Below are 16169 nucleotides of genomic sequence, written 5' to 3'. Positions count from 1 at the left end.
GTGTGTGTGTGTGTGTGTGTGTGTGTGTGTGTGTGTGTGTGTGTGTTTTGAGACAAGGTTTCTCTGTGTAGTCTTGGCTGTCCTGGACTTGGTTTGTAGATCAGACTGGCCTCCAACTCACAGAGATCTGCCTGCTACTGCCTCCTGAACACTGGGATTAAAGGTGTGTGGCACCATGCCTGGCTTCGTACTATAATATTTACCTATGATATTTAGCACTGTTATGTATGGAGTGGGTGTAACAGAGATGTATGCATGCCCACAATATGTGTTTGTGTGCGCGTGCATTGCATGAAGCCTGGATAAACATAGCATGGCAGAGGAGGGCTGAGGAGGGCTGCATTCTCAGCCCTGTTACTCCCTTGATGCAGTGTCTCTCACTGAAGGTGGACATGGATGCACCGTCAGCAAACCCAACCTTTGACACACACACACACACACACACACACACACACACACACACACACACAAACACACACACACACGAGCAAGCAATCTGATTTCATGGGCAGGAATGCATGACCACACTGGGTTTTTGTTTTGTTTTGTTGTTGTTGTTGTTATTTGTTTGTTTGTTTACAGAGGCTTCCCAGCCTCCTCAAGAATTTATCCCCACTTTATCCACGGGGGGGGGGGGGAGGGGACAAAAACTTATAAGACGTTTTCTTTATTCTCAAAGTGGCATATTATTTTTATTAAATATATATTATTCTCCCTTAAAACAACTTCATTCATTGAAATTCCCCTAAATGGTTGTTACTGTATCACAGTAATCACACCACATTACATATAAGAACTTATTTAATATGTCGCTTTTTTGAAAGATTTATTTATTTATTATGTATACAGTATTCTGGGGTGGATGCCTTCACACCAGAAGAGGGCGCCAGATCTCATTATACACGGTTGTGAGCCGCCATGTGGTTGCTGGGAATTGCAGGACCTCTGGAAAAGAAGGACCTCTGAGTTATCTCCCCAGTCCATTATGTTGCTTTAAAAAAAAAAAAAAGTCTTCTTTTGATACACTCTTCTTTTTACATCCTCCTACCCCCTCTTCTTCAATGATCCTTGAACCCTGAGGGATTATTTGCTGTTTCACTTAGGGCCCGCCGCTGTACCATTACTGGAACTCTCGTCTGTCACGGGTTTCTGTATTAACTATTGTCTACTAAAGCAAGACGTTTCTTCAGTGAGGACTCAGCGTAACACTTCTGTATGTGTATAAGCATGAATATTTAGAAAGCAGTTTGAAAATATGGCCACTGAGCAAGTCAGTGGTAGTAGGTTTCCCACTAAGACATTTTATCTCTCTAGCCATGAACTCTTGACCGGGCTTACAGATCAGACATGAGAATCTTGCTATAGAGTGAGCCAAAATCCAATCAGAAAGCAGTTGGCTGCCTCCATGACAAACACGACATTATCGGCAGTTAACAACCAGAAAGGCGTGTCATTTGCTTCAGTGCTGGGCGTAGGGTGGATTTGTTTATATATACTGAGCCGTTGCCTCAGTAAGTAACTACACACATACACTCAGGCAAGTAACTAATTAAAATAAGCGGGTCACACAGAAGAAAGGAGAGCAGCATGACAGCATGATGGGAATGAGGGATTCAGCAGGAAAGGAAGGGAGTGAGGAAGAGCATGAGAGAGGAGAGTGGGTGGTAAAAAAGACATCTGTTCATTAATATGTGAAACTATCAAAGGAATTTCAAAGCTTTTAACATGTATATATACACCTATATTTTCCTGAGAAAAACAATGTTAAATTTTATATTCAAAACTATTGTTGACACATGCTATCTCTGAGTATGTTTCCACCATCTTTTCGAGCTTGGTTTATGTAGTAATCTATAGCTACATGAAAAAAAAAATGTTGGTCATGATTTAGACAGCCCCATGAGGCACTCTACTTAATAGTTTTAATATAATTACCCCTGATTTTCCAATGTTTTGCTTTGAAATAAGAAAGTAAGCTGTCTTTTCAGTAATGCATGAGGGATCCTTATGAAAATCTTTCTTGACTCTGATTTCAGCGGACCATCTCTGAGCCTACTGCACAGGAGGATGATGTACACTTACCTAAGCCTGCAGCTCAGAGAAGAGAAAACGGGGCAAATGGACGAATGAAAGGTCAGAAATCTAGTCCAAAGCAATTTGGTGGCGTAATTACCTAGGTCACAAGCCCCGGTACATGCCATGAGCCAATGAAAAATTGTATAACATATGCAGAGAGTTCAAACAGAACTCAAATGGTAATAAGTTAGATATCAAGTTCATCACAGGCTGCAAATGGAACTGCCACCTTAAATCAATTTTAAAATACTCAGACACCTGAGAAGTATTGAGCTCTAACAAAGAGTGGTGTGAACTGATAAATTAATAAGAAATGCATAAAGTATGAATACAAGAGAAATGAAGCAGAAATTCATGATCTTGGGTGTGAAAATAGCACAAAAAGTTTGCCCCTCATACACAGTCCAGGAATGAAAGAAGTTGGCATGCAACACTCGTTTAAATTTCAAGTACCAGAGTGACAATTAAAAAAAATGAACTGTTAAAAACTCAAAAGAGATGCTTGTTCTAGCAGAATAAAATTGCCACAATCAGTGATGACTTTCCACCATGTATGAGTCTCAAGGGAAGGAAAGAAGTTTGATGAAACATAGATAAAGCGGGTGGAAGGGACGTCATATTTATTCATAAATGAAGGAGGGAAAGGAAGACTATTTTTGATGACTAAAATGCAGATTGTTTAAGCATCAGTGCTGAGCTAGGAAATGGTGAGTGTTTCTGTTGTACTTAAAACGTTGTCTCTGAAGGTTTGTTCATCGATACCGTTCTGTTTCTGAACATGATACAGTGTAGTGTCTGTCCAAGTAAAATACTGATATGTGAGGTAATTTCCAATAACTTTCAATAAGCATGTAGCCAAGAAAGGGAGGGGAGTGATAGTCAAGTAATGATTAGACTTAATCAATTTCTTTTGAAAACAAAATTTTGATTTATAATTTTTTATTTTTTTATTTAACTTTTATTAATTACACTTTATTCACTTTGTACCCCCCCCATAAGCCCCTCCCTCCTCCCCTCCCGATCCCACCCTCCCTCCCCTTTCTGCATGCATGCCCCTCCCCAAGTCCACTGATAGGGGAGGTCCTCTTCTTTCTGATCTTAGTCTATCAGTTCTCATTAGAAGTGGCTGCATTGTCATCTTCTGTGGCCTGGTAAGGCTGCTCCCCCCTCTCAGGCCTGATCAAAGAGCAGGCCAATCAGATTATGTCAGAGGCAGTCCTTCTTCCCATTATTATGTAACCCACTTGGACACTGAACTGCCATGGGCTACATCTGTGCAGGGGTTCTAGGTTATCTCCATGAATAGTCCTTGGTTGGAGTATGAGTCTCTGGGAAGTTCCCTGTGTTGAAATTTTCTTGTTCTGTTGCTCTCCTTGTGGAGTTCCTGTCCTCTCCAGCTCTTACTATTTCCCACTTCTTACATAAAATTCCATTCACTCTGCCCGACAATGGCTCAGCATCTGCTTTGATAGTCTGCAGGGCAGAGGCTTTCAGAGGCCCTCTGTGGCAGGTTCCTAGGTTGTTTCCTGTTTTCTTCTTCTGGCTTTCAGAGGTCCTCTGTAGCAGGTTCCTAGGTTGTTGATTTATAATTTTTATATGTATTTATTTGTTCATTTATTTATTGCGTATTTTTCAGGGGGCAAGAGGGGTACATGAGTGCAACTTAAGGAGTCAGTTCTCTCCTTCCACCGTATTGGTGGTCGTGGGTATCACACCCGGACCATCACTATTGGCAGCAAGTACCTTTACCTGCTGAGCCATCTTGCCCTTCTATGCTGTTATACAGATTGTCGTTTTATTTAGCTTTTCTTTCTTCTTTGATTTAAGTGTTTGGATTTTTAGCAGAACCAAACTTCTATGTGTCATCCAGGGAAGAACAGAACAAGGATGATGGCAGTGACACCAGTCCGTCGCTGGTGAGTAAACTTTTACACTAAAGTTCTCATTTAATGTAATTGTTTAATAATGTAGCATAACACCTTATAGTTCACTGTAGAATCTATAATGTTTAATATTTAATTTGAAAATGCTGAAATATATAAAAATTAGAATATTCATAAAAGTTTTACCTTTGAAGTGAGAGGACTTTTTTTGAATCTTTGCATCCCATGTATATGCCTCCTTACATAATAAAGAAATAGTGACAGTGTTGTGTTTATGGGTCAGGTAATAATTTTTATCAGGACAAATTTTCTTGGTTCCTACTGACATTCAGTCTCTGCAAGGTCAAAAGTGTAGTTTTTCCTTCTTGACAGTGACTAATGTCAATATTCACACTATAGGAAAGAAGTGAGTTATAAGGTCACCTCTGCTATCTAAGATAAGGAAATGACACCTTCCAGAAGGGACAAGTGATGTTTTGATATACCGAGAGTGGCTTTCTAATGTATTACATTCCAGTGTAGAAACTGAGAAATTTTTATTTGATGGCGTGGTCTGCTAACTGGAGTAAATATTAGAATATACTGGATTGGACTCATTGGTACAAACATTGTCATAGCATATGATTTGAATTACAATGAAGTAATTTGATTTTCTTTGAGACTGGGTTGATTTTGATCACAAAATAGTTTAAAACTTGCCTATTCTCCATTTACAGAATTTTGGATAGGTGGCTTAAATTCACTGTAAATGCTCACTACTTAAGATATTGTATAGTAATTTTTTACAAGACAAGTCTTCATATACTATTAAAGCCATTTAATTTGATTTTGGTAAATTTTTTTTTAGCTTTTATTAATTACACTTTGTTCACTTTGTATCCCCCCATAAGCCCCTCACTCATTCCCTCCTAATCCCACCTTCCCTCCCCCTTCTTCATGCATACCCCTCCCCAAGTCATTGATAGGGGAGGTCCCCCTCTCCTTCCTTCTGATTTTAGTCTGTCAGATCTCATCAGGAATGGCTGCATTGTCATCTTCTGTGGCCTGGCAAGGCTGCTTCCCCCTCAGGGCGAGGTGATCAAAGAGCAGGCCAATCAGTTTATGTCAGAGACAGTCCCTGTTCCCATTACAATGGAATCCACTTGGACACTGAACTGCCATGGACTACATCTGTGCAGGGGTTCTAGGTTATCTCCATGCATAGTATATGAAGGCTTGTCTTGTAAAAAATCACTAGACAATATCTTAAGGAGTGAGCATTTGCAGTGAATTTAAGCCACTTTTCCAAAGTTCTGTAAATGGAGAGTAGGCAAGTTTTAAACTATAATTAATATAAAAAGTAAAAAAATAATAAAAAAAGAAAATCTTCCAAGAAGAAAGTAAGAACAGTGGTGTATGTGATGTCTGCACATCCAGCTCAGCCTCAAGTATAAACAGGGCTTGTTGGTCAAACAACCACAACTAAAATGGGAAATATCATGCAACGGATCACACCCCCACTCAAGGAGAATGTGAGTGAAAGCCCACATATGACTTATGCCTACATCATCTTTAGGCTTTCTATTTGTCTCTCATAGGTATATTAGATGAGATTTTTAAATTGTATTCCTTCCTTCCTTTCTTCCTTCCTTCCTTCCTTCCTTCCTTCCTTCCTTCCTTCCTTCCTTCCTTCCTTCCTTCCTTCATTTATTACAATGTATTCACTTTGTATCCCCTCTGCAGCCCCCTCCTTCATCTCCTCCCAGTCCTACCCACCCTCCCTCCTCTTCCCCTTTGCCCTTTCCCTAGTCCCCTGACAGGGGAGGACCTCCTCCCCTTCTATCTGACCCTAGCCTAACAAGTCTCATCATAGCTGGCTGCATCATCTTTTTTCTGTGGCCTGGCAATGCTACATCCCCCTGGGGATGGGGGGAGATCAAAGAGCCAGCCACTGAGTTCATGTCAGAGACAGTCCCTGTTCCCTTTACTAGGGAACTCGCTTGGAAACTGAGCAACCTATGGGCTTCCTTTGAACAGGGAGTCTAAGTCCTCTGCATGAATGGTCCTTGGTTGGAGTATCATTTCCTGCAGGACCCCCTGGGCCTAGCTATTTTGGCTCTGTTGTTTTCCTCGTAGAGTTTCTGTCCCCTCCAGGTCTTTATATCTCCTTCCTCCATAAGGGTTCCGGCACTCTGTCCAAAGTTTGGCTATGAGTCTCATTATCTCCTTTCATATCCTGATGGGGAGTCTTTTAGAGTTCCTCTGTGGAAGACTCCTGTCCTGTTCCTTGTCTTCTCCTACTTCCAATGTCTATCCTGTTTGCCCTTCTGAATTAGGATTAAGCATCTTCCCTAGGATTCTCCTTGTTTAGCTTTTTTAGGACTATAGATTTTAATATGTTTACCCTGTATTGTATGTCTGATATCCACTTATAAGTGAGTATATATCATTTGTGTCTTTTTTATTTAATTTTTATTTTTTTTGTATTACTTACAGTTTATTCATTTTGTATCCTAGCTGTGGCTCCCACCCTCATTCCCTCTCAATCCCACCCTCCCTCCATTATTTCCTTCCATGCCCTTCTCCAAGTCCACTGATAGGGGAGGTCTTCCTCCCCTTCCATCTGACCCTAGCTTATCAGGTCTGATCAGCACTGGCTGCATTGTCCTCCTCTGTGGCCTGGTAAAACTGCTCCCCCCCTCAGGGGGAGGTAATCAAAGAGCCAGCCACTGAGTTCATGTCAGAGACAGTCTCTGTTCCTCTTACTAGGGAACCTACTTGGGTACTGAGCTGCCATTGACTACATCTGAGCAGGGGTTCTAGGCTATCTAGGTTATATCCATGAATGGTCCCTGGATGAGTATCAGTCTCAGAAAAGACCCCTGGGCCCAGATTTCTTGGTTCTGTTGCTCTTCTTGTGAGGCTCCTGTCCTCTCCAGGTCTTACTATCTCCCCCTTCTTTCATAAGATTCCCTGCACTCTTCCCAAAGTTTGGTTTTGAGTCTCAGCATCTGCTTTGACACCCTGCTGGGTAGAGTCTTTCAGAGTCTCTCTGTGGTAGGCTTCTGTCCTGTTTCCTGTTTTCTCCCACTTCCATTTGTCTTTCTGAGTGAGGATTGATCACCTTACCCAGGGTCCTCCTTCTTGCTTAGCTCCTCTAGGTATACAGAGTTTAGTATGTTTATCCTATAATAAATGTCTAATATCCACTTATAATTGAGTATATAGCATGTGTGTCTTTCTGCTTCTGGGATACCTCACTCAGGACGATCTTTTCTAGATCACACCATTTGCCTGCAAATTTCATGATTTCCTTGTTTTTAATTGCTGAGTAGTATTCCATTGTGTAAATGTACCACACTTTCTGTTTCTATTCCTCCATTGAGGGACATCTAGGTTGTTTCCAGATTCTGGCTATTACAAAATAAAGCTGCTATGAACATAGTTGAGCAAATGTCCTTATTGACTAGTGGGACTCTTTTGGGTATATGCCTAGGAGTGGTATAGATGGATCTTAAGGTAGCACTATTCCTAATTTTCTCAGAAAGCTCCAGATTGATTTCCAAAGTGGTTATACAAGGTTATATTCCCACCGGCAATGGAGGAGGGTTCCCGTCTCTCCACAACCTCTACAGCATGCATCTCAACGGGACTTTCAATTTAGGTTAAAACAATCACTTTGTTGCTAGAGCCACACATGACATTCTCTGAATTGATTCTCGAATGTGAAATATGGCTAGTGAAAACAGGAGGCGACACCCATGTGTCTTTCTACACAGGTGAACCTTACAGGCAGTGAACATTTTGAATAGAAAGCAGCGATTCAAAAGAAAACTATGAGGTGAATAATTCTGTAATGACAATGCTTAGCTACACAAAGAAAGAGGTCTCTTTAATTGCAATTATGAAAATGGAACTGGGTAAAGTGACAAGGCTGATGAAAACCAAGCTGTTTCCATTTAAAAGTGTCAGTAATCTTAGTAGCTAACTCTATCTGCAGGTTAAGCAGAGAAGGAAGAGGAGGGCCAGCAACAAGATGAACACAGCAAAAAAGCCATCTTACGGCAACACTGCTTCTGCTGCTGCTGCTGATGATGATGATGATGATGATGAAACATCATCATCTAATGTTGGTGGTCATGGTGAGGCTAATGCAGCCGCTGTAGCTATTTCCGATACTAGCGTTAGAAATGGATCCATTCTACAAACGCATTGTAGGAAGGCTCATACCAAGCAATTTCCTGTTACACACAAAAAGCATGTTGGGTAAGTGAGGTAATATTTAATACTGTATCATTGTTACTGTCCTAAGAAACTAATTCCAATTTGGCCCAATGTTCGTGCTTAACAAATCGTCTGCTTTTACTAGGGATGTTCAGACTTGCCCTGACATCAAAAGAATATAATGAGATACCATTGTTTCCCATTAGACTGACAACTGTTTAATTAGAAAGACCATGGCAGGGGGTGTAATTTCCGGTGCAGCGTTTTTAACTGAACTTGACAAATACTTTTTGGAAGGATACATTTGTAGCAGAGATCCCTGTTTCTTTTACAATATCTTCTACGCCCACAGCTTAGCTTTCACAATCAGATCTTTGGTGGGTACACAAGGACAAAGATTTTAATTTAACAGACACATGTTTGGGTGTCAAGTTGAAAAGGGATGGGTTCCTCCTTGTTCTGTTGTCTACTTGACAGGGAGAATAATAACAGAGAGGCAATGGGTCCATTCGTGAACAACTCTGAAGATTAAGTTACTTGAGGTGAAGAAAGCCACCATTACTGTGGGCAACCTTGTTCAGTGGGCTGTAGTTCTAGACTGAATAAAGGGAAAACGTGAGCTACTATGAACCTTGGGTCAACCCTATACCTAAGTAACCTTGGTCAGGTACTTAATATATAACTGAATAATGTGGATTTTAAAAAAAAATCACAGCATTTTCTTTCTTTCTTTCTTTCTTTCTTTCTTTCTTTCTTTCTTTCTTTCTTCTTTCTTTCCTTTTTTAATATTAGTTACAATTTATTAACTTTGCATCCCAGCTGTATCCTGCTCCCTCTTTCCCTCCCAATCCCACCTTCCCTCCCTCATCTCCTCCCTGCCCCTTTCCAAGTCCACTGATAGGGGAGGACCTCCTCCCCTTTCATCTGACCCTGGTTTATCAGGTATCTTCAGGACTGGCTGCAAAGTCCTCTGTGGCCAGGTAGGGCTGCTTCTCCCTTGGGGGGTGGGGGGCAGTGTCAAAGAGCCCACTATTGAGTTCATGTCAGAAATAGTCTTTATTCCCCCTGCTAGGGTACCCACTTGGATATTGAGCTGCCATGGGCTACATCCAAGCAAAGGTTCTAGGTTATATCCATACATGATCCTTGGTTGGAGAAACAGTCTCATAAAAGACCCCTGTGCCCAGATATAGTTAGTCCTTGTGGAACTCCTATCCTCTCCAGGTCATATTAACACCCCTTTCTTTCTTATGATTCTCTGCACTCTGCCGAAGGTTTGGTTATGAGTCTTAGTATCTGCTTTGATACACTTACACTGCTAGGTAGAGTCTTTCAGGGGCCCTCTGCGGTAGGCTCCTGTCCTGTTGCTTGTTTTCTCCTACATCCAATACCCATCCCATTTGTCTTTCTAAGTGAGGATTGATCATCGTGCCCCAGGTCAGTATTTTCAAGTGTTATACTACAGTTCAGTGGTAAAGTGCTCGGGTTGCATAGGACTGCCCTTGGTTCAGTTCCCCAGCACCACAGAAATAGCTGATAGAGAGAAACTGCGTGCTAAATTCAGCCCACAGGGACTAGTTCAGTGACATTTTGGCTAAGTACAAGATACTACTAATACAGTGAATTTTCCATTTAATATAGTCCCCTTTGTAAACATATTTTGTTATGAACCACATTACATTTCCATAGTACCTTCATAAACATATAAAATGAACTCAGTGTGTAAATTTAGCTTATTTTATGCACTTTTCATACTATAGAATTCATACTTGAATATAATTACTCTGTATACATATTGCTGCTTTGAAAGTGCCCTAGAATTAGATGCCTTTTTAAAATTAAAGTTTTTCCCTTTTTTTGAAAATTTTATAAATGACTACTGTATTTACATTCCACCCACCCATCCTTCTTCCTGCTCCAATTCCTCAAATTCATGACTTCTCCATAATTATTGCTACATATATGTACTGCTGGGCCCATTTACTGTTGTTCACATGTACATGTACACGAGTTTACAGGTGACTGCTTGGGACTGGCTAACCCAACAGGAAGCTTGTTCCCGGGGAAAATTGTTTCTTCCTCTCTTGGCCACCATTGATTGCCCATAGCTCTTCCGTTAGGCAAAATACCTTGTGAAATACCCACTTCCTTCACAATTGGATTGCCAATTGCTGTGGTATTATGCAGGCCTGGTTTGGACACTCTCGCTGAGACAATATGGATGTAGCTTCCAAGGTATGTCCAGAAGACACCTTCTCACAGCTAGCATATCATCCTCTTGATCTTACAATCTTCCTGCCCCCTCTTCTAACAATGTTCCTTATGTCTTTGATGTAGGGGTTATACTGCAGATATGTTAATTGGGGGTAGACACTTATTTTAATCAGGGTTTTATAGTGGAGCAGAACCAAGAGGAGATATATATAGATATATAGATATAGATATCAGAATATATATCTACATATTCTGGTATATGTCAGAATTTACTGAGTTTTAAAATAATGATAGCCAAATCACACCTGAGACATTGAGAACCCGGTGCTATAAGGCTAAGTGCCTTAACCATTGGAATAGTCTCAGAATATCTGCTCCTCAATAGGGAGTAATGACTGGTGGTCGCTCAGTCTATGAGGTGGGGTGCCTTGGTAGTCTCAGTCTGGCACTGGATCCCAGAAAGTTTCTAAGGAACCGCTGATCCATTCTCCACAGTAAAAGCTTGGAAACTTACTGGTTCTACTGCCAATGATTGCATTAGCAGTAGCAGCAACAATGAGGCAAATCAATTCAATGGCAAGAGGGAAGGCCAACAATCGAAAAACTAGGATAAACTTTCTCCTGAAATACCTCTTTTTTTTTTAATCTGAGCTCCTATCAGGGTGCTGCCCACATAAGAATGGGCAGGATAGGCCCTCCCACATAAGTCAAGGCAATCAGGACACCTCCTCAAGTGAGGCTCCCTACTCAGCCTAGTCTAATGTATGGCAAGTTGACATTTAAACCAGCCATAGTAGCAGCCTGTGGTGTCTTGCCTTCCGCATTTCAACTAGTTGTGGATCTCTGTAGCAACCTGTGTGTCCTGAGGAAGAAGATTCTTTAATGAGGGATGACAGCTACACTCCTCAGTGGCCATAGTATTTAGAATACACATAGAAATTATATTAGTTTAGAAAAATAGCAGTAGTAAGTTCTCCTCTAGCATATAAAAGCATTGCTCGCTAGGAATATTTGACTGAGGTTACAGCAGCAGGCATGAACTGCATTTTATTAGGCAGTTCTTAGTTCTAATTAGACAGCTGGTGATGTCTTCCTGAAGACACTGCATCCTACACCACTGGTGATGTTATGCTAAAGACACTACATAACTTGAGCCATAAGACATGGAGAAATCAAGCTGATACTGACCTTCAAGTTTCATCCCTCTTGGCTAGCTTCCATAGTGCTGGAAGGCTTTGTGCATGCTACCAAAATGGAAAGGTAATCATTAATTTTACCAAGCTGCGAGCTGGGTGAGCTACGACAATAATTGCTTTCATGGCAAGATATGCCCATATTCAATAGTGGCATAAATGTTATGGAAACAACCACACCCATTCCACTTGAGACTGAACCCATATATGGCACCATTACTGGAACCAAGAACCTCTGAATGTACCAGTTAGAAGCCCTAGAGAAGAACCTACCATTCTTATTCTGCCAAAGAAGCAGGTTATTACAGTAATACTAATGACTTATGTCTGTATGCTGGTGTAGCCCTCAGTTATCAACAGAGCAGCTCTTCTTGCTGTAAATTATTATCATTATTGCGTCCCATTTCCCCAAGGCCAGGGATCATTGTGAATGTGAAGTGAGCAGATAGATAAAAAAATAACATGGCTATCTTCAACTGCACATGACAACAAATAGTCATTATAAAAGAAGACTTTGTTTCCAAGATCTTCCTTTGTCTTTCCCTTTCATAGTACATGTTTTCTGTGATCTTTAAATGTTTCAACTAAGTCCAGTATTACTATATTCCAACACAGAACAAAAAGCTTAGCACAAATTGAATTATTAATCCTGTTAATGCCATTTTCCATGAGCAATAAACAGCGGCATTCTAGTGCAGCATTCAAGCCTAGTGCAGTGTTAATCTCCTCTTGTTTCTGGGGGTTCTCCGCTTTCAACTCCCAAGTTCCTAGGAAATGCATGGGTGGCGTACAGTTCTGCTTCCATTTTGTTCTTTGAGTAAATTAGTTTTCTTGGCATTTTATTTGTGTGTGTGTGTGTGTGTTGTTGTTGTTGTTGTTGTTGTTGTTGTTGGGTAGCTCCTATTTTATGCCATTCTTCTAGGCTTCTGTTGCTCAGACGTAACTTCATATGTATGCTCAGATATAGTCTTGATTTATTACAGCTTTGTCATTTATGTTTTGAACTGGGTGCTAATTTCTCTTTCCTTGTGTCTGGATAGTGTTGGCTGCATTTTAGCTTAAAGACAAATAAAAATAGACAGCTTGTAATTTTATCCAGTTCATTACATTTATTTGAGTTAATCAATGCATAATGCATCTGGTATCCATGTACATGGAACCACAGATATATCATAGTTTAAAATAATACAATAAATTTTAAGAAAAAAACTCTTAAGAAAAATTCTGAATGTAGATATCTTATGACCAGCCATATCCTACTCTGCCTCATTCTTTCCCCTTTTTAATAAACCACTAGCTCAGCAATGACCCACATAAACTTTTCCTTTCTAAAGTTGCTTTCTGCAGGAATTTTGCAGCAGCAGTGGGAAGGCTAGCATGCTATGGAACCATGATTGTATTGATAAATGTTGTCAACTTCTTAGAAAAAGTTTACTGTTAAGGGTAATAGCAAAAGGAAAGGGAAAAAATAAAAAGCTGTAACTTAATAAAGTTTCTTTTAAAAAAATTCTTTCATTTTAATTGGTGTGTGTGTGTGTGTGTGTGTGTGTGTGTGTGTGTGTGTTTGTGTGTGTGTGTGTGTAAAAAGAATGTCAGAGGGGCATTGGATCACCTGGAGCTGGAGTTACAGGTAGTTGTAAGCTGCCTGATGTGGGTGCTGGGAATCTAACTCAGCTGCTCTGGAAGAGCAGTAAGTATTCTTAACCACTGAACCATTTTTAATAGGTTTTATTACTCTCAGTATGTGTATCTCTTTGAGATATGTATTGTGAGTACAAGTACTTGAAGAAGCCGCAAGTATCAAACCCCATGGGGAGGGAGTTACAGCCAGGTGTGGTTCTCCAGATATGGGTGCTGGAAACGAAATTCATATCCTCTGAAAGAGCATTATGTGCTATTAACTGATGAAACATCTCTCCAGGCTCTACAGTTTCTCCTCCACATCTAAAGATGCTTAATGAAAAGTTTTAGAGGGTGTTTTCGTGTTGTTTCAAATCACCCAGTTGAGACTGTGTTTATTGAATTTAATTGGATCTTCATTAGATTAGAACATTACATATTCTAATATAATATATTAGATTTATAGTTGGCTAAAAGTCCTTTAAAATACTGATTATTCTATATTTTATGGAAATTAGTTATTCATTCTGAATTGGCCCAGAAATGCAATAATATAACTGTTCATTAAAATGATTATCTAATATTAAAGCTGTCATGTACTATATTTTAAATTATGTAACAAAAACATCCAAATAGCATGAATCATAGTAAATACATCCTAATAACTCATTTGTTCCTTTGCCAGAATCATCATAGCTATGTTTTTATCATTTTATAGGGTATTGCAAAATATTGAATATATCAGTCTAATAGCTGTTTTCTGCAGAAAAGCTGAACAATTTGTAATTGTTTAATACAAAAGTAATACAGCATAGGTCGTTGCTTTTGGATTATGAAGTTCTATAGTATGAAATCACTACTTCTTTTCATTAACAACTTTATTGGCATGCACCATACACTCCATAAGTATTTGTTTAATGCAGGCATAAGTACGTGAATAGAAAAATACCCTTATTGAGAAATGTCTTTAGAAAAATAAACCCTATGTTTATTGAATGTAGATTTCCAAAATTGCCTATATATCTAGGCTTTTTAATGTTTTAAATATTTGAAAGTTGAGAAATTACTTATAATTATAACCAGAAAAGCAATATAAATTTACCTACCATAGTAAGAAACATGTGTAGCCAGCATGTTTGGCTGGGTTTCAAACCATTCCTGGGTTTGAATTCAACCTGCCACTGGCATTGTATTTTTCTTTCTTTTTTATCATTTATTACAATTTATTCAATTTGTATCCCAGCTGTGGCCCTTTCCCTCATCTCCTCCCAATCCCACCCTCCCTCCCTCTTCTCCTCTATGCCCCTCCCCTAGTCCACTGGTAGGGGAGGTCCTACTCCCCTTCTGTTTGACCCTAGCCTATCAGATCTCATCAGGACTGGCTGCATTGTCCTCCTCTGTGGCCTGGCCAAGGCTGCTCCCCCATCAGGGGGAGGTGATCAAAGAACCAGCCACTGATTTCATACCAGAGAAAACCCCTACTCCCCTTACTAAAGACCCCACTTGGAGACTGAGCCTATGGGCTACATCTGAGCTGAGGTTTTAGGTCCTCTCCATGCATGGTCCTTGTTTGGGGGTAGGAGCTCCAAAAGAAGACCAACAGAGCCTAAAGTACTGAGCCCTGGGGGCCCTGAAGAGAATGATACACCACTGACATTCTTCTTCCACTTAAGTCAAGTGCCTTGGTCTTTTCTTAGCCTAGTCTTTTCCTTTGTAAGATACTGTCATCTACCTCACATAATTGTTGTGAGAATTAAACTGAATTTAGATTACAGTGGAGTCTCCAAACCAGCTAACTCCCGTCTTCCCTACAAGATAGGAGTTGCCCTTCTTTGAAGACTTGATTATTACTTTTTAATTAGGGTTAGCATCTATAAAGATTTATTTGTATAAAATATGACAATAAAAAAGTCAACATATTCCTTTTCATAAAATTAGTAATATCATATTTTCTTGTTGCTTTTGCTGTCAGAAAATGCTCAGAATTTAATTATCTGTATACTTTTAGTAATAGTATGTTTTGTTTCTTAGTGTTACCTTCTATTTTAACTGAGTCTCACTTGTAGAAGCTCGTCATATTTGAAATAATTTGTGAATTTCTAAGTAGGACAAATATATGTATGTTTTCTATAAATATAATAGTTTTCAATATTATCTTTTTTCATATTTCAATGTTGAACTTTTGTCTTCTTTGTAGGCTGAATAAGAAAACATCTGATGAAAAAAATAAGGTACTGTAAAATAAATTTAAAACAATGTCTTACTCAAAATAATTTACAAAGGAAGTGAAATATTGCAAAATATGTGTGAACTGCATGATAAAGACTAAAGTGAAAAGGTCTAGAAATGTTTGTTATCTGTTGAAATTTAAATTAAACAGTGAGTGATGAAGACTAGCCATTGATAATCTTTGAAAAATCAGTTCATTGCATATCTGTAAGAATTTTTTAATCATAAAAAGATAGACAGATAATACATTGCTACATTTAAGATGTAGTGTAAGTATCTGAGGACTTTTCAACACGATATTGTTTATTTTACAGGCTGTAGAACACATAGATGCTATGAATGATGACCAGTTATCTGAATCGCTCTCTGAGGATTATGATTTGCCTGATTATGACAATATATTGATGATTGTTGACCAACTTCAAATGAACTATAAAGGTAAGACCATTGCATAAATGTAAGGCCTTTGGTATAATGCTGAGGCAATCTTCAAATTCTGAATTGGAGTTTCCCATTGAGGACTTTTATCTATTTAGATTTTGGGTATAGTGTGAGGCAGAGGGATGCAGGCTAACATACTATTTCTCCTGCACATTTTCGAAAAGGTGGACTTTTCACTAAGGAATTTTTGGAAACTGTATTCAAAGTAAGGAGTCGACGTCAGGTAGGGGGCATTTCTGGGTGCCATGCTGCTTTGGTTACTGTGTCTCTGCAGCATGACTATGAGTCAGCATTAACACTGCACATTGGC

At 39.5% G+C, this 16169-nt stretch overlaps 1 protein-coding gene across 1 annotated transcript in view; it reads left to right on the top strand.

Moving 5' to 3' along the window:
- LOC129671070 (uncharacterized) overlaps positions 1 to 16169 on the top strand; it is a 111611-nt gene that overhangs the window by 41431 nt on the left and 54011 nt on the right. Inside the window, exons 4-8 of the mRNA XM_055599704.1 lie at positions 2037 to 2133; positions 3904 to 3992; positions 7939 to 8204; positions 15387 to 15420; positions 15733 to 15856. Of these exons, the coding sequence (XP_055455679.1) occupies positions 2037 to 2133; positions 3904 to 3992; positions 7939 to 8204; positions 15387 to 15420; positions 15733 to 15856 (610 nt within the window). The remainder of the gene's footprint in view (positions 1 to 2036; positions 2134 to 3903; positions 3993 to 7938; positions 8205 to 15386; positions 15421 to 15732; positions 15857 to 16169) is intronic.

The sequence above is a fragment of the Psammomys obesus genome, unplaced genomic scaffold (assembly GCF_907164565.1).
Source record: "Psammomys obesus unplaced genomic scaffold, mPsaObe1.curated_primary_1811, whole genome shotgun sequence".
NCBI classification, from domain to species: Eukaryota; Metazoa; Chordata; class Mammalia; order Rodentia; family Muridae; genus Psammomys; species Psammomys obesus.
Note: the sequence above shows the minus strand (reverse complement) of the source record. Positions and strands in the feature narration are given on the sequence as shown.